General features: G+C 61.5%; 3 protein-coding genes across 3 annotated transcripts; 1 reads left to right on the top strand and 2 right to left on the bottom strand.

The window, feature by feature from the left end:
• Positions 1 to 1,612: 1,612 nt before the first annotated feature.
• Positions 1,613 to 5,099, top strand: RNF26 (ring finger protein 26). The gene has a single exon (XM_005140740.3). The coding sequence runs from the start codon at positions 1,668 to 1,670 to the stop codon at positions 3,078 to 3,080; it is 1,413 nt and encodes a 470-aa protein (XP_005140797.2). The 5' UTR covers positions 1,613 to 1,667; the 3' UTR covers positions 3,081 to 5,099.
• Positions 5,100 to 8,468: 3,369 nt separating this feature from the next.
• On the bottom strand, positions 8,469 to 10,847 carry C1QTNF5 (C1q and TNF related 5). The gene is made up of 3 exons (XM_005140738.3): positions 10,760 to 10,847; positions 9,807 to 10,039; positions 8,469 to 9,454 (listed from the first exon to the last, which is right to left on the bottom strand). The coding sequence occupies exons 2-3, from the start codon at positions 10,018 to 10,020 to the stop codon at positions 8,937 to 8,939; spliced, it is 732 nt and encodes a 243-aa protein (XP_005140795.1). The 5' UTR covers positions 10,021 to 10,039; positions 10,760 to 10,847; the 3' UTR covers positions 8,469 to 8,936.
• Positions 10,848 to 12,447: 1,600 nt separating this feature from the next.
• MFRP (membrane frizzled-related protein) lies at positions 12,448 to 15,969 on the bottom strand. Its single transcript, XM_034069593.1, has 13 exons — positions 15,916 to 15,969; positions 15,728 to 15,830; positions 15,469 to 15,597; positions 15,055 to 15,204; positions 14,704 to 14,947; positions 14,491 to 14,621; positions 14,263 to 14,388; positions 14,049 to 14,125; positions 13,799 to 13,947; positions 13,511 to 13,641; positions 13,019 to 13,153; positions 12,818 to 12,945; positions 12,448 to 12,672 (listed from the first exon to the last, which is right to left on the bottom strand). Exons 1-13 carry the CDS (start codon positions 15,967 to 15,969, stop codon positions 12,448 to 12,450), a joined length of 1,782 nt encoding a protein of 593 aa, XP_033925484.1.
• Positions 15,970 to 16,935: the final 966 nt, after the last annotated feature.

Below are 16,935 nucleotides of genomic sequence, written 5' to 3'. Positions count from 1 at the left end.
AGGCATGATGCAGCAGCAGCCCTGTGGGCAGGCTCAGTGCCAGCACAGCCAGGCAGGGTACATGCAGGTCAGGCAGGGATGAACACATCCCGGGTTCCTTCATCCCCAGGGTGGGCTGCGATGGGCCCGCTTAGCACCAGTGCAGCCCAGTTTATGGCAGAGCCTTGTCTATATATGAACACTGAGGAGCTGATGAGGAGAGGGGCTCACAAGCCTGTCCTGCTGCTGGCAGCTGCCACGGGCACAACTGGGAGCTGGTGGCATCACGCCCGGACCTCCAGCAAGTGCAGGGACAGCTGGAGGGACCCTCCTCATCCACACACCCTGCCAGGGACCTCTGTCCCCACAGAGGAAGGTGTTTCCCATCCTCGCACCCCATCCCCTCCACAGTGAGCCCTGCTCTACTCTGCTCCAGTGTTCCAACCTGAACCGATCCCCCGGATGCTCCCATCCCCTGCAGCTCTCCTTGCCGGGGTTCCTGAGCCCTGTCCCTGTCTCCAACAGGTCCGGATGCTGCGGAACCGCACACCCGACGGCCGGGGAGCACCGGCTCCCTCTGCCCCCCGGAGCCCCGACCCTGCAGGCGCTGGGATGCAGGTGCGCTGCCGGGGCAGGGAAGGAGCGGACCGCTCCCGGCTCTCGGCTCTTCGCTTTCCTGCTCCCGTTCTGTGGAGCGCTGAGAAACCCAAACATTACCATAAATGCCGAAAGCATCCTGGCTCGGTGACGCGGGCGCGCACACCGCCGGGGGACCGGGGGGGGCAGGCAGGGAGGGGACGGGGCTGGAGGGGAGCCAGCCGGGGACGGACGGACGGACACGGAGCTGCCATCCCGGCTCGGGTAGCACCGAGCAGCATCACGGTGCCCCTGCCGCTGCAGGAACGGGACCCCAGCGCCCTGCTCCCTTGGGGCTCCTGCCTTGCCCCCCGGGGGCAGAGCCGGTGCCTCCCCCGGGCTGCAGATGTCTTTGCCATCATGGGTCACCCGCTCTGCTCGCTCTCCCCCTCCATAAAAAGCCTTGGGCTCCAGGGCTGGGTTTCCAGGGGTTGTCATTGCCCTGGGAGCGCTGGCAGCCCCACGCCCTGCCGGAGAGCCGACGGGGGGGGGCAGGAGCTGCTCTGGGACCGTGACCTTGGGTCGGGCCACGGCCGTGAGTTTATTCTTAGAGCTCCTGCAGGAAACTGCCTGGCGGTGTGAGAGCAGCACTGCCCTGGGCTGACCCTGCCCCACAGCTCCCACCCCTGGGACCTCCACTGGGAGCTGAGGCCGTCACAAACTCATCACACGTGTGGCCACAGGCATCCTGTGGGTGGTGGTACCCACCCGCACTGCTTGGACCCAGGGTAAGGGGGGCTCAGTCGTATCTCGGACACCCCCGCTTTGGCCGTACTCACTGCGCTGCGAGCCGGACCGCGCTGGGCCCGCACTGTTAAACAAGGGCCGCTGGCCCTTTAAATGCGCCACAGTAGGCGTGGCCTACAGACCACGCCCCCTCCGCGTCTTCCGAACCAACCAATGGTCGTCGGGCAGAGGCGCTCCTCTCGCCGCCGATTGGTCCGGCGCCGCGCGACGGCGCGAGCGAAGATGGCTGCGCCCAGCGCCGGGGGTCCCCGAGCGGAGCTCCGTTAACGGGCCCCGACGGGGCCCCCCCCCCCCCCGCCGCCGCCATGGACCTGCTGTTCGCGGTGCTGCGGGGGCTGCGGCTGGCGCTGGACCTGCTGCTGCTGCTGCTGGACATCAACTTCCTGCTCGTGTCCTCGCTCGTGTCCGCGCTGCTCTGGCTGCTGTCTGCCGTCGGGAGCCTGCCCGCGGCCGCCGCCGCCGCCGCGCTGGGCTGCTGGGACGGGCTGCTGCTGGCGCTGGCCTCGGTGGAGCGGGCGGCGCTGGCAGCGCTGCAGGGGCTCGGAGCCGTGCTCCGCGGCTGCTGCTGCGGCCTCGAGGGGCTCAAGGTGCTGGGGCACCTCCTGGCGCACCTGGCGCTGCGGGCCAAGGAGCTGCTGCACCGGGAGCTGTGCGGGCTGCTGGGCTGCGGACACGCCGTGGCCAGGCAGCTGTGCGACGGGGTGGCCATCGGCACCAGCCTGCTGGCTTACCTGGTCAACAGCCTGGTCAACGTGTGCCTCATCGGCACGCAGAACCTCTTCACCCTGGCCATGGCGCTCTGGGATTCACTCGCCAGCCCCTTCCTCAGGGTCACCGACCTGCTGGCTGCTGTCCTGGCACATGTCTCCAGTGGTGCCATCGCCGTGTCCATCCTGCTGTGGTCGCCGTGCCAAATGGCCTTCGAGCTCCTGTCTTCCATCGCCCAGCTCTTCGTCACCACCTTCTTTGTGAATATCTATGGCCTGGCCTTGCTGGTCCTCATTGTTGCTGTCGGCGCCTTCGTCTTCAACCCGGGTCTGCTGTGGATGCTGATGGAAGGGGCTCTGGGTTACTTCAACATGCTGCCTTCCTACCACCGCCTGCAGCGGGACGTGTGGCGGCTCTATCCGGTGGCAGTGCTGACGCTGGGCATGGCCCTGACCTCCCAGACCTGGCGCAGGTTGGTGGACTGGAGCCTGCAGGTGACCAACTGGAGCCAAGGAGGCAGAATGATGAACAGGGAAAGCACCGAGCGAGGGGCAGCTGAGCCTGCCCTGGGATACGCAGCTCCTGGCAGGCCGATGCTGGCAGGGGTTGCCCAGCTGCACACAGAGCATGAGGACGATGAGGATGCTGAGCAGGTCCCACAAGTGCGTCCCGCTCTGGGTCGGAGCGTGTCGGGGCAGCGTCTGCATCCACATGGGGAGGAGCCGGGTACCTCCGGGGGGAAGGCTCAGAGGAGGCAGCAGCTGAATGCAGGGACCAGGGATGCTGAGGGCACTGCGGATAACGACCCCTGGATGCTCCTGAAAGAACAAGAGGAGCGCAAGAAATGCGTCATCTGTCAAGACCAAACCAAGACCGTCCTGCTCCTGCCCTGCAGGCACCTGTGCCTGTGTCAGGAGTGCACTGAAGTCCTCCTGCAGCAGGCTATCTACCAGCGCAACTGCCCATTGTGCCGCCAGATGATCCTCCAGACACTCAATGTGTACCTGTGAGCCTGAGGGGTGGGTGGCTGGGGTCACTTTGCCAGGCAGTCAAGGGCACCTCACCCCTGTCTGCCTCTTGCCAGGAAGCAGAACTTCCCAGGGCTGCATTAAGCAGCTTCCAAAGACCTAAGGATGGTGCTGAAAGGGCAAAAGGCTTTTAGGGGTGTCTGCTAGCCACGTTTGCTACGTAACTAGACTGTAGCTCTTGCTAGCAAGCACCATAACTGATCTCTGCAGCGGGCTCAGTTATCTTTTCTGTTGTTGACAACTTCTGCTGTTCCAGAGCCTGTTGCTTGGAGCCTGCAGCAGTCAGATTCAGAGCAGAGTGCAAGAAGGATGCTCTGGTTCCTTCTAGCCAAAGGTGATGGCAGGTTTAAATGCTGTGCTCTCCTGGGAGTCAGAAGAGCTGGTGCAGAGTAAGAGCTCCTAAGTATGGGAGCTCACTGAGAAGGGAGAAGTGTGCTCCCTTTGTAAGGCCCTAGGAGAGCAATGAGCACACTCAAGTATGCTAAGCCTGGCTTTGAGCTAGAGAAGAGCAGGGTTTCTGGGGTTCTTTAGTGTCCCAGCCACCATGGCTTTGGGTTTTGAGCTTCCTGTTCCCCTAGCCAGGACAAGGAGGAGCTGTGACCATCACAGGCTCCCTGCAGGCCATAGCTGACTGCAGTGCTGCTGCTGCTGCTTCTGTGCATCACCTATGCAAGCCTAGCAAGCACACACCAGGTTACTCATGTGGGGAGGCCAGAGGGGGTTACTTGTTCTGCAGGGGAAACCTGAGGGCCCTGGCAGTGCACATCTGAGCCAACACTGGAGAACCTGCTCTGCATAACACATCTGCAGGCTCAGAGAGCCATGGGTAGTGCACACCAGTGCTTGCTTGCTACCTCCCAGGCTGGGCTGCTTAGAGGGAGGAGATTGGGACACCCCAAAGCTGCTGGGAGCCCATTGAGACATTCCCGCTCCAGGCACAAGTTCTGTGGGTCTGCAGGCGTGTGCATGGAGCCATACCAGGACCATGGGATACCATTGATGAGGGCAGGGTTCCACTGTTACACTGCTGTTCTGTCTTCCTTGTCTGTCCAAAATGTAGCTAGTTTGATGGAAGTGTCTCCTGAAGGCATCACATCCCAGCCTGGTCAACCAGCACCATTCCAATTACTGGGCTGCAGGAGGGCCTCGTGTTTGAAAGCTTTTCCTTTTCCAGCAGCTTGCCTGAGGTCAGCCACGCGCCACAGCCAATTTTGGCTGGAGCCAGACTGGAAAGAGCCTTGACTCCTGCACTGCAAGCCAAGAGCCCGAGGGTGGCTGGCATGGTCTTCCTGCTCTCTTGATTAGTGATTTAAGCCAAAGCAGGCAGCAGAGAGGCCAGGCCATGCTGGGAGATAGCTCTGGGCTGTAAACCTGAGCTGCAGCAAGATGCTATCTTGTTGGGAGAGTGGCTTTGCTCTGGGAGGCACTGCAGGGGCTGGTTTAACCCCACTGTGATGGAGTCTGGAGGCACTCCCTGGGCTCCAAAGTATGAGCAGGGCTTGGGCCCAGGGCTATGCAGAGACACAAACCTCCCTGCCCAAGCCCTTGTTGCTCAACCTCTTGCCCCTGTGCCTCCCCAGACACAGCACCCGCGTTAATGTTTGCTCACTCCAACCACCTCCCTATGGCTGCAGCCAGTGATGCTTTGCAGTTGAGTAGCCAAGCCTCTGCCAGAGCAGTGAGTACAACCCCACCACATTCCTGCATTCCACAGGCATTGCAGAGCTCATCCTTCAGGTGTGCCTGTGGAGACACCCAGGAGCAGGAATGTGGCCGAGCTGCAGGCTGTGGTGTTTGGTCAGGGACCACCTCATGGTGCACTGTTTTCTATGTGAGTTACAGGGAGGAAAAGCTGCCTCCCCAGAACTGCAGTTTCTCCCCTTAAACCCTTTTTCTATTATAATACTTAAGCTTGTTTTGGTTTAGGGCCTGTTTGTTTGCTGCCTGTTGGAAAAAGAGAGAGCTTTGCCTTAACTCTTTGCACTATGGACTAGACACTGAGCAGATTAAAATCTCCTTTACCAAAAGCTGTTTGATGCCTCATTCCTGGAAAGGGTTTTCTCTGGAGGGATGGGATTTCACCCCTGGGCTCCCCAGCGAGCCATGGGTCACAGCTGGAGGGGTGACACCACCAGCAAGCTATGGGGTACTTGTATCTCCAAAGGCAGAGCTGGATGGAGCTCCCCAGGGCCTGAGCAGCCCAAAGCTGAGGGGCTGTTATTTCCCATGTGGACAGGGCATAAAATCCCTGCTTCTGCATGTCCTTGATGTTCTGCTGCTTGTGATGATGGGTGATGGGAGCCTGGCTGTCCCAGGGATGGAGGCAGCATCCAAAGCATCAGGAGCTGTGGAGCTGAGTGAGCAGATGCATTTGGTGCCTGATGGGTTACTCCTTGGCTGTGCTCTGAGCTCCTGGCAGGATGCTCTGTGCTCTGAAGCACCTCCTGCTTCTCCAGCATCCTTGTAAATTGCTTGGAAAAATGCTTCAGGACCGCGATGGGCAGAGATGCAGGAGCTCTGGCTCACCCTGCCCAAAGCTCACCTGCCTTGGCAGGGCCAAGCCAGCCAGTCTGAGCCTGGATGAGAACCATAGCAGGGAGAGGGGGGGACTGCAAGAACAGAGCCCTGCCTGGCACAGGGAAGAGCCCATTGAGCCCTATGGGGGTCTGGCTATGGATGGGCGACAACTGAGGCTGCAGAGCTACCCCAGGACAGGAGGATGGAGCCAGCAGGGCCATGCCTGCCATCCCCTGCATCAAGAGGGTGATCCCAGCGCATCACTCCCCATCCACCCCAGTGGGGGACACAGAGGGTGCTCAGCCACCTCAGAGCACTGCAGCTGAGCAAGGACAGGATGTGAAGGACAGTGCCTTCCCCTGGGAGCCCTGCTGCACGCACTTGGCTCAGCCCCTGTAATAAGCAATTACAGAAGGGAAATGTAACCACCTCCCAGCTGATGGGCAGTGCATAGGGTCCCTGAGACTGATGCTAGACCTGCCTTCTCCAGCACTGTGGAGGGTACCAGCAGCAATAGCACTCACAGGGCATGAGATCTGGAGTCCCCGGGTCCTCCCTCCTCTTGCACATGAGCTGAGCAGGCTGCTCTTAGCCCATCACAATGCTAAGACCCCCCCCCAGGGAAGGAGGAGCAGGATGCTGCTGGGTTACTGCAGTTCAGGAGCACGGGGGGGGGGCTGACAGCTTGCTGAAAGCAGAGCCCCGCAGGCTCTGGGAAGATCCCTGGGATCCCTTTGTTATCCCAGCTGCACCAGCCCATCCCTAATGAGCCGCTATTGCAGCCTGGGGGCAGGAGCATCGCCTGCCCCACAGCAGGGAGCGGGCTCGACAGACGCTCGCTGCAGATGATACCAGGGCCAAGAGGGAGGGAGCAGGTGATGCTCAGCAGCCGAACCATGGGGGGCCTTTGGGCTGCTCCCGAGCCCCAGCTTTGCTCCTTCATTATCAGCCCAGCACAGGGAGCCTCAACCAGCTCCCCAAACACTGTGGCAATCCCCATGTAAAGCTCTCCTGGCCACAGCAGCTGGCTGAGGTCACCTGGAGATGACTGAAGGTGGTCCCTGCGTCTCCTCAGGGATGAGGGCACTGGATCTATGCCATAAACCACAAGCTTTTGGGGGGAGCAGCATCCATCTTTCTACTGCCAGGACTCACCAGGGCAACCTTCACCATCACTTTCAAACCTGTCAGGAGGATGCTCCGCTACTATAATCAAAGGATTGGGCTCACAGAGATGCAGCCGGTCTCCTTAGTGCCCTCTCTGACACCATAGAGCACTCTGACCTTCTCCACTTGCCAGCACAGCTCCAAGAGGCACAAACCACACACCTCTTGCAGGATGCACCCTCAGCAGCTCAGGAATGGCCAGGCTGTGTCCTCCAGCATTGCAGGAATTGCTGCTCCAGTGGCTGTGACCTTGGTGTGCTGCAACTTTAAAAACCCCAAACGCAAAACAACCAAAAAGGGGGAAAATTACCCCAAAAGAACCTACCTTTCCATCCACTCTGCTGCCCCATCTACAACACTATGGGCTGAGCCTGCCTCTTTTATAGGCTTCTGCCCTGCACTGGTTAAGGGATGCTGGCTCCTCCCTAAACTGGGGTCAGCTGGAACAGGGGCTTCAAGCACTCCTTCCTCAGGTGCAGCTTCTAGAGCTCATTAGAAGCAGCTAAACCATACTAGAAACATGCCAGAAGTCAAGGTCTCACTGTTAACCTTCCCTTATCCTCATCCTTCCCTTATCCTCTTCCTCCCCAGGCAGCAGCAGCCCCCTGTGCTCCTCAGAGGCTTCCCAACAGCCCCACAATGATCCCAACGTGTCCCAAACACCAAGAGCATCTCAAAGAGAGCAGAGCCCAGAAACTGCCGTGCCTATGGCTGCCTCTGTCAGCTGCGCTCCCCCACATTACAATAGGGAGCAGAGGATGCTCCCAGCCCCCACACGGGCCTGCTCTCAAGTCATTTTCCTCCTCCCGGAATAGATCCCATGCCATCGATCTGCTCTGCGGCTCTGTGTGCCCCTGGGCAGCTCTGCTTACAGAAAAGGCCATCCTCAACCCAAACAGACGCTTCCGCTGCAACCCAATCCTGGCGCTGGGAAGATGCAGGATGGCTCCAGAGCCCTTCTGTTAGCGTCACACTTGGTCCCAGCACCTCCATAGCCCCCTATGGGTTAAGGGTGGTCCTTGGGATGCTGGTTTTGCATCCCCCCCTGGTCGCACACAGCCTGACATGTCCTTGGCCCCAGGTCCCTGCGGGGTCCCCAGTCCCATTGTGGGGAGCTGTGGGGCTATGGGCAGCCCCTTTTGGAGGTGGTGCTGGCTCTCACACAGGGGCACATGAGCCCCAGCTCCCAGACAGGTTTGTTCATCCCGGCTGGGCATGGCCATAGCCCGGTGGCTCCGTGCACTTGTGGGGCAGGAGGGGAACCACCGGGGCTGTCCCATTGTATAGACCCTGCTGCCATGGCAGAAGAGCCCATCCCAGCCGCCCCCCGACGGCCGGGCAGAGCAAGCCGCCCGCAGCCTGCTCCGGCAGCACGGCCCATTGAGGACTTGGGCCGCTGTCCCAAAGCCCCTTCCCTGGCTGGAGCCCGCAGGGACCCATTTGGGCAGGAATGAGGAAGCTCTTCATTCCCCTGCTAAAAATAGGGCCCGTTCTCAGCGCTGGGTCACCGCCTTCACACTGGAGTGTGGGGCGGGCAGGGGAGCGGGCAGGAAGGGGGGCCCCATCCCGGTCCCCCGCTCAGGGATGCCGGTGCCTCCATCTAGTGGCTCCCGCTGGCTCTGCCGCTGCCTCCCTTCCCTCCGGTCTCCCGTCTCAGCATCCCATCGGCAGCACCCGGCACACGCGTGGACAAGGAGCCCTTTATTGGAGGTGGAGGAGGAAGGGGAGGCGGAGAGTGTGGGCAGGGGAACTGCCAGCCCTATGCACCGTGCCCTATGGACCGTGCTGGCCCTATGGACCGGGCTGGCTGTGTGTGTGGTGTGGGGAGAAGCTGGCAGCACCAGGGCATCGCGTGGAGGCGGCTATGGCGAGTTGCATACAACAACCAGGTTACTGCGGCTCTCCGGTGCGGGTGTCCTGCCCCAGAGCCGGGTGCCTGGGGTAATACTTAGCTCTTCTACAGCGCTGCTGAAGGGATGCTCCCTGCCACAGCCGGGTGGCAGAGGGGCTGTATCCCTGCCCTGTGCTGCAGCTGCAGCGGAGCAGGGCAGGGGTCCTGGTTCCTCCGTGGCCGGATCCGGCATTGCCCTCCCCAAGGCACCAGTGGCTGGGAAGGGGCAGGTACCCAGGTCCTGGCCCCAGCCAAGGGCAGGCTTAGGCGAAGACAGCGGAGTTTTGCCAATAGGAGTAGACGAGGAAGCCGGTGAAGGTGCTGTCCGTCTTGACGCTGGCGTAGAAGCCGATGTAGTCCCCGACACCAACCTGCACCCACACCTCATCCTCGGGCTCCAGGCGGACCAGGGCACCCCCAGAGAGCGAGGTGGGCTTGGGCCAGTTCCCATAGTACTGGAAGAAGGAGGCGATGGACTGGCCGTTCTTCATGATGTCAAACTGGAGGCTGGCGCGGTACACTGTGGCATGGACGGCGAAGTAGTAGAGACCGGGCACCTCGCAGGTGAATTTGCCCGTGGTGGGGTCGTAGTGGCCCTGCTCATTGATGAGCACCACGTCGAAGCGGATGGGCTGGTCAGCCAGGGGAGGGCTGCGTGACTCGGAGCGCTTGGCACTGAAGGCTGAGCGAGGAGCCACTGCACACTCGCCCTGTGCCCCCTTCTCACCGTGCATGCCATCCATGCCGGGGCTGCCCACGTCCCCGCGGGGACCGGGCACTCCTGGGGCAGGCAGGAGGGGAACAGGGTTACCTCTAAGTCACCAGCCCCCTGCTCAGTTCCAACCCCACCTATGTTTCAAGCCTCCCATAGGATGCGGGTGGTGCATCACAAGCAGGAAGGGGTAAGTGGAAGAGAGGGATGGGGAGAAATGCATCTTTGTTAGTGACAGGGACCTGCTGCCTGTTGCAGGCACCACAGGCAGGACCAGAGGGGCAGTAGTGGCAGGATTTGCTCTCAGTTTGGTAAAGTGGGGCTGTGTCAGCATCTAGGGTTCCCTCCCCTTCATGAAGTCATTCCCCATAGGCAGTGCAGAGCAGGTCCCCATCCACAACCAGCAGGTCTCCTTTCTTACCTGGAGGGCCCATCTCGCCCTTCTCCCCCGGCATCCCCATCATCCCATCCCGGCCGTCTCGTCCATCTCTGCCTGGCAGACCCTGGCCCCCATGCAGGCCTGGGGTCCCCGGGATGCCCGGCTGCCCTGAGCACAGCCCAGGGATCTTGTTGTCTTCAATCTGCAAGGAGCTGGTGATGAGCCCCAGGAAGAAGAGGAGGAAGAGCTGCTCCATCCCGTCTGCTGTGGAGGAGCTGGAAGGGGCAGAGAGGGGGAACAGCTCTGGGGACCTCAGTGAAGAGGGCTGGGAAACAGACCTGCAGTGCTCAGCAGGGACTGGCTACAGGAGGTTGATGAGGGATTGTTCCTCCCTTCTATCCCCTTTGCCTTTCTGGCTGCTCTTCACAGGGGCTGCACCTGCCGCAGCATCCGCATCCATCAGCAGTTCCACCACATCACGCACTGGTGTATCCCACCATGGAAGTGCCAGGAGGTATGTGCCGGAGGCAGCAGCTCCATGCATGTGGTTGGGGCTCTATGGGGTGGGAGCTGCCCCATGGGTGTACATGGGGCTGAGCCATGAGCACGGCTGAGCCACCGTGCACGGGGTGCGGTTGTTGCATCCGGGCCGGCAGCTCCCCACCGGGAGCTGCCTCTCGGCCCAGCCCTTGGCAGCATCCCTGCTGCCGGCGGCTGCTCCACGCCTGCCCGGCTCCCTGGGGCTCGGCTGGGGCTGCAGCATCCCCGGACCACCCCACTGCAGGGACCACCGCAGCCCATCCCATAGCAGCGCAGCCAGAGCAGAGCCCCACGTCCCCTTCCCCGTGGCCTTCCCCGGGGATCGCTGCTCTCGTCCCCCTCCTGGACGCGACGGGTGCAACAAAGAGGAAAAGGAGGAGGAAAGAGCCCGTCCTCCGGCCTGCGAGCCCCGGCTGCCCCTGGAGCTGCGGACGGAGCTGCTCATCCCCACTCACTGCGATCCACGGCTCCTGCCCCGCTGCTCTCCGGAGTGGAAGGGCTGCGGCTCTTCCCGACCGCTTCGCTCTGACGAAGGCCGGGGAAAGGCAGCCTCTCCCCCCCCCTCCCCTCCTCCTCCTCCTCACGTCTCTCCTCCCAAACTCCAAAGGAAATCAAGGGCCTTGGGAGCCAAAAGCTACAAGACAAGGGGAAAAGGAAAATAATCCCATGGTGTCAGAAGCGCTGTAAGCAGGGGGAAGGGAGAGTGAGGCAAAGAGCCTGGCAAAGGGAGAGGAGGAATGGGCTGCAAAGCACCCCAGCTGGACACGGCCGAGCAGTGGGACAGACGGAAGGGAAAGGAGAGAAAACAGGCAGCAGAGTGAGGGTGGAACAGGAGAAAGGCCAAGGGAGGAAACCCAGCAAAGGCAGGCAGGGATGGAGCAGCAGAAGGAAGACTGAGCTCTTGGGGCATGCAGGTCCTCCGGTCTGAGGGCAGGATGCACTGAGGCTGCAGTGCCAGCACTGGGAGCACCCATAGGAGCTGCAGCCAGCAGGGGGACAAGGGGGCAGAGCGTGGGGCTGAGCAGGCAGGGATGTGCCAGCATTGGAAGCGCAGGCAGAGCAGCGCTGTGGCCATGCCAGGAAGCAGGATTAGCCCTAGGGGACCGCGGAGCACGAGGAGAAGCTTTCGAGGACATTCCCAGCTTGCCTTTAACTCGTTCCAGCACTGAGTGCATCCAAGGGACACCACGAGGCTCCAGCGGTGGGGAAGTCCTATGGCAGGGGGAGTCCCTGTGCCCTGCAGCAGGCAGAGCCTTGCTGCCTGCATGCCCAGTGCCAGGCTGGTGCTGGCAGGAGCCACCGGCTGCTCCCTCCCGAGGTGTGAAGGGGATGTTGGTTTTGGCCAGCATGGAGCTGGGTTGTGGCCACCGGGTGTTGCCAGGCTTGTGGCCATCAAGGCGGCCTGGAGCCAGCACAGGCAGCTCAGACAGCAGGGACACAGCCCTTGCACCATGGGGCCACCAGCCTGAGACCCATCCATCTCCCCAGCGCCCTGCACATCCAGGGCACAGCCAACAGGCAGGCAGCATCCCCTGTGTCCCTCCATGCCTGCTCAGATCCCTCCATCCCAGCCCTGGCTTTCCTCCTTTCCCTTAGGATCTGCAGGCAGATCCTCCCAAATGAGCCACCTCCTCCATTGGGTTTGTCAGCTGCTCATGCTGTTTATTCTGCTTAGCTTTAGGGCTGTGGGCTATGGGCAGTCCTGGGCTCTTCTTCTGCCTGCTCCCTTTGGGGAGCATTAAACCCTTCCCCTTTTAGGCCCACAGCTGCCTGAGGGCTGTGGGAAAGAGGCCTGGAGATGCTGAAAGAGAGAAATGGGCTGGGAACCACACACAACCCCAACATGGGGCTGGCTGAGGATGGGGAAACAGTGCCCAGCTCTTGCCACCGTTCTGCTTGGTGCCAGCCTGTGGGCACAACCCCTCCAGCACAAGCCTTCCCCTGTAGCAAGGCTGGGAATGGGCACTTGCTCTCCATGGCATCCTTGAACTGAGCTGGCTCTGAGTGAAGGTGAGGAGCCAGGCAATGGGGTGCTGCTGATGGGGGACACCCCATTAGCTGGGTATTTACAGGAGGAGGAGGATGGGAGGCACATTTGGGGCAGGGCAGCGGCTGCTTCAGCCCTGGCTCATCCTTTGCCGGGTCAGGGCTGGAAGCACTCTATGGGGTCATTGGAGTCAGGCAGGATGTTGCAGTTGATGGGCCAGAGGATGCCGAGGAGGCCGAGGGACTGCTGGCACCGCAGCTCGGCAGCCAGGCACACGGCTCGACAGGGCTGCAGGACCCCCCCATCCGGGGTGCACTTGGGCACGAAGAGGCTGCAGATGAGGAGCCGGAGGTGCTGGTAGCAGGCGAGCTCCATCAGGGTCTGTGGGAGAGCAGCAGTGATGGTGCACATCATAGTGTGGTGCACATCACAGTGTGGTGCACATCATGGTGTGGTGCACATCACGGTGTGGTGCACATCACAGTGTGTTGCATGCAGCCCTGCGGGCAGCCATCGGGGGGCTCACCTGATAGTCCTGGAGCACCTCAGCGGCTCCCTCCTGGTCTGGAATAGCCAGCCAGATGTTGGGGAAGGAGGTGGCGTTGTAGCCCAGCCCCAGGCACATCTCCACTTGCACAGGCTCACAGACAGACCCTGCCCCAAGGCACTTATAGCAGCAGTGATGCCCACTGAGTGCCATGGTGCTGGGATGAGGGGTGGCACTCACCAAAGGCTGGGTAGGAGACCCCGGTGCAGTTCAGCTCATCGGTGCCGTCGGGGCAGTCGTGCCACCCATCACATACAGAATCCAGCATCCGGCACTCGCCATTCCCACAGGAGAACTCTGCGGGGCTGCAGGTCTCTGTAAGAGCAGCATGGGCATGGGCTGACCCATGTTCCCATGCTGACCACCCTGCCTTCACCCTTCCTGGTCACTGTCCAACAGGTGACCATTTCTGGCTCAGTTCAGAGACATCCCAAATTCCCTGTGTTATCTAGGGGCAGCCCTCAGGTGATGGATCGTGATGTGTGCAGGTGAGCAATCCACATACCAATGGCTGGGATCAATAGGGTAATCCTGTAGCCTAAATTCCTGCTCCCAGCAGATGAGAGCAGGTTTTCCCAAGGTCTAATCCAGTCTGGGTATTAAAGCCCCCAAGGACAGTGACTGCATAGCCCCTCTGGGCAGCCTATGCCCTTGCTGGATGTCCATACTTACTCTCTGTGGCATTGCGGGCTTGGTAGGTGGCAAAGAACCCATCGTCTGCAACTCCCTCATCTGCCACGAAGAGGATGGTCATGATGTGGCGTGAGGAGGTCAGGATGGGTGGCAGCTGGTGGCCACAGAACCTGCGAGGTGATGGTGTGAGGGATGGGGTCAGGGTGGGCAGCACCCCCCAGCCCTGTCCTTGGGTGCCCTCTCACCAGCCTGCCCTGTGCATCAATGCCATAGGAGCCTGGCACACTGATGCCGGTGCAGCAGGGCCAGCGGTGCCATGGCCTGTACCTGCCCATGAGGCTGGCAGCGCCGGTGCCAGCGCTGTCGTGCACCTCCACAAAGTCGAAGCTGCAGTCCTCATGCATCTCCAGGCTGAAGTTGTGGAAGTGCAGGTCGATGACATGTCCCATAGGCACCGAGATCTGCCAGAGGCACAGCTGCAGGGCAGGGGCAGTGTGACACCCATGAAACCCTGCTCTTCCCAATGGCAGGTTGCCTTCCTCCCTGCTCACCATCCCACCAGCATCCCTCCTCTCACCTGCTGGTGCGGGTATGGCTGGGGATGGTTTGGGGTGGAGAAGTGTCCCTCCAAGGCGGTTAGTGGCCCCCCACACTCTGAAGGGACACACACACATGCAGCTTTACCCCCTGCCCCTCTCCCTTTGCTCTCTTTACTCCCCTGCCTCATGCCGCCCATCACCGTGCCCTCTGGCCTGGTGCTGCAGCGGCTACAGGCAGGGGTGAACACTGACCTTTGTGTTTGAGGCTGCAGTTGGCCTCATCGCTCTTGTCCATGCAGTCGTGGAAGCCATCGCAGATGAAGCCCAAGTGGAGACACAGCCCCTGGTCACACAGGTGCTCATCCCAGGCACAGCTCTCTGGCAGAGACAGCCAGGCCGGTGGTAGCATCCCACTGGGCACCCTCCCATGCCCCAGTGCTGCCCAGTGCCCGCAGTGATGCCCAGGGAAGGGGTACTCACTGTCACTGGGGGCCACAGCACGGTAGTGGGCACTGAAGCCTGGGGCACCCACGCTGCTGTCGGAGACGAAGGTGACACGCAGGTGGTTGGAGTTGGTGTTGAAGGTCGGGGGTACCACATTGCCACAAAACCTGGGGGCACAACAAGGGGTGACACCGCTCACCCCATACCCACTGCATTGCTATGCTCCCCTGCTGCTGCGAGGTGCCCTACCTGGTCGGACCCCCCCTAAGTGGGGCAGGGCCCACGCTGCCAGCACCCTGCTCTTCATAGAGCTCCACACGGTCAAAGAGGCAGGAGGCAGTGCCCTCCACGCTGAACGTCTCCATCTTCAGCTGGATGGTGAGGCCGGGGCTCACCTCGATGTGCCAGATGCAGAGTGAATCAGGGGGGTACGGGCTGGGGTAGTTGGGGGAGCTGAAGGAGCCCTCGGCGCTCCGCAGGGTCCCACCGCAGGCTGCATGGATGGGTATGAGATGCTGTAGGATGAGATGCTGTAGGATGGGTATGAGATGATGCTGCAGTGCACTGAAGTCCCAGCACACTGCCCCACATGGGACTTACCCGGTGCTGCGGTGCTGGTGGTGGGCAGCCAGCCCTGGGTTGGGGTGGCAGCAGTTCTGGGGGTCTGGGGGTGGCTTCGGGTGGGTGCTGCAGCTCCATGGGCAGGCAGGGCTGAGGCTGGGGTGCTGGGTGGCTGTGGGGGTGTCAGCTCTGTGCCCGGGGAAGAGCAGGCCCAGCTCAGCCCCAGCAGGGAGAAGGGGCTGCAGTGCAGGGAACGGGCTTAGGAAGCTCTCCCAGCCCCGTGTCCTGCGGCCCCATGTGTGTGCAGGTCCCACAGTGCCCTTCCCCATCCCAGGGAGGTGGAGATCCCACTTGCCCCTAAGCATGGTGGCACTTAGGAGGCACTGCACAGAACGGATGCCCTCTCCGTGCTCCTCTCCCCCCCTCCGAGCTGGTGTGTGCCCATGCACTCACGGTGGATAACGATGCCCAGCAGGAGGGCGATGAGGAAGATGAGGACTGCGCTCATCAGAGCCACGCAGAGCCAGGTGAACCTGAAGTCAGCACGGAACCGCCAGCCTGCCTGCCCCCATTGCTGCCAGCCTGTGGGGAGGCAAGGGAACAGGGCAGAGCAGCCCCACACTGGGAACGGGTCCCTCAATGCTCCGTGGGGGGAGCTCGCCCATCACCCTGCTCCCCAGCTGGTGCCTGTGCACAAACCCCAGCCTGGTACCGAGCCCGTCCCGCTGCGATGTGGGGCTGCTCCCATCCTCATCTGCTGTGCTTGGTGCTGCCCGGGGCTCCTCACCCTCGAAGACAGGGTTGCAGAACTCGGTCTGCAGGAGGATGAGCACGGATGGCACCATGAGGAGCACACAGCAGGGACCCCTCAGTGCCAACCCCATACCCCCCCATACCCACCTTGCTGTGGTCCAGAGCCTCTGGGCAAAGCACGATCTCAGTGAAGTCCTTCATGGCAGCAGGTGGTGCCCAGCAGAGCTGGGCTAAAAGCCTCCCCAGCAAACCCTGCCCCACAGCACAGCCCCCTGCCCCACTGCCTGCTCCTCCCCAGCTGCCCCCATTGGCCCTGGGGTGATGTGGGACCCCCGCTCCACCATGCACCAAGGCAGAGGTGGTGGCAGTGCCAGCTGTGCCTACATGTGCTGCCCCAACACTGGACCCCTTGGAACCCCAAAGGCCATTCCCACTGTGCAGTGAGTGTGGGAAGCACAGCCCCAGCCCCCTCGGCAGGCCCCTTGCCCTGTTAATCCAGCTCAGCTGAGGATGCCGAGGTCAGGCTCTGGCACAGAGAACCAGAGTCTTAAAGGGGAATGTGTGCTTGCACCCACTCTGCTGGGAGCCCATCCAGATGGGGACCTTGCTCTTGGGTGCATGGAGGCAGCATTGGTTTGCCTGCTGCTTCCAGGTCCCCATCAGGGCAGGGCAGCACTGGAGAGGCTGTGCTGGGGACATTGAACACATCCCTCCTTGCCTTGTGCCTCCCCAGCACTGGATGCTTGAGCCCTTCCACCTGCATCCCCACTGCCCCTTAATGCCCTGGTGCCCGTCCCAGTTCCTAAGAAGGGGAGAAAGGGGCCATTGTTCATGAGCTTTGGGAGAAGAGCATGGGCACGGAGGAGCTCCACAGGGCTGGAGCAGCAGGAACGGCTCCCTCTGCCTCTGCAGGAGGCTGGGGGAGAGGATCTGCTGCCTGCATCCATCGCTCCAGACACGCCTTGGGGCATGGATGCTCCTGGGGCTGTGCACTGGCTCTGGCAGTGACACCCCTTTGGCTGCTGGAGCCACAGCCCTCCATGTGCCCCCCAGAGACAAGCACAGGCACACAGCAATCTGTTCAAGCTCCAATTTATTCCCGCACGAGTCTCCCTTGTATGAGACACTTCCTGCCCATCTTGCTTACACAGTAAACAAGCCACCTGC

This window comes from Melopsittacus undulatus, chromosome 15 (genome assembly GCF_012275295.1).
Source record: "Melopsittacus undulatus isolate bMelUnd1 chromosome 15, bMelUnd1.mat.Z, whole genome shotgun sequence".
NCBI classification, from domain to species: Eukaryota; Metazoa; Chordata; class Aves; order Psittaciformes; family Psittaculidae; genus Melopsittacus; species Melopsittacus undulatus.
The sequence above is the reverse complement of the archived record's forward strand: the minus strand, read 5'-3'. Positions and strand labels throughout refer to the sequence as shown.

Bases quoted from the DNA above. Each gene is read 5' to 3' on its own strand.
- RNF26 (XM_005140740.3), top strand. From the start codon at position 1,668: ATGGACCTGCTGTTCGCGGTGCTGCGGGGGCTGCGGCTGGCGCTGGAC.
- MFRP (XM_034069593.1), bottom strand. From the start codon at position 15,969: ATGAAGGACTTCACTGAGATCGTGCTTTGCCCAGAGGCTCTGGACCAC. The intron at 15,205-15,468 runs GTGAGTGCATGG...CCCCGGGCACAG, and splicing joins GCTGGGCATCGTTATCCACC to AGCTGACACCCCCACAGCCA. The intron at 13,642-13,798 runs GTACAGGCCATG...ATCACCTCGCAG, and splicing joins GCTGCCAGCCTCATGGGCAG to GTTCTGTGGCCACCAGCTGC.
- C1QTNF5 (XM_005140738.3), bottom strand. From the start codon at position 10,020: ATGGAGCAGCTCTTCCTCCTCTTCTTCCTGGGGCTCATCACCAGCTCC. The intron at 9,455-9,806 runs GTAAGAAAGGAG...TGCCTGCCCCAG, and splicing joins GGGCGAGATGGGCCCTCCAG to GAGTGCCCGGTCCCCGCGGG.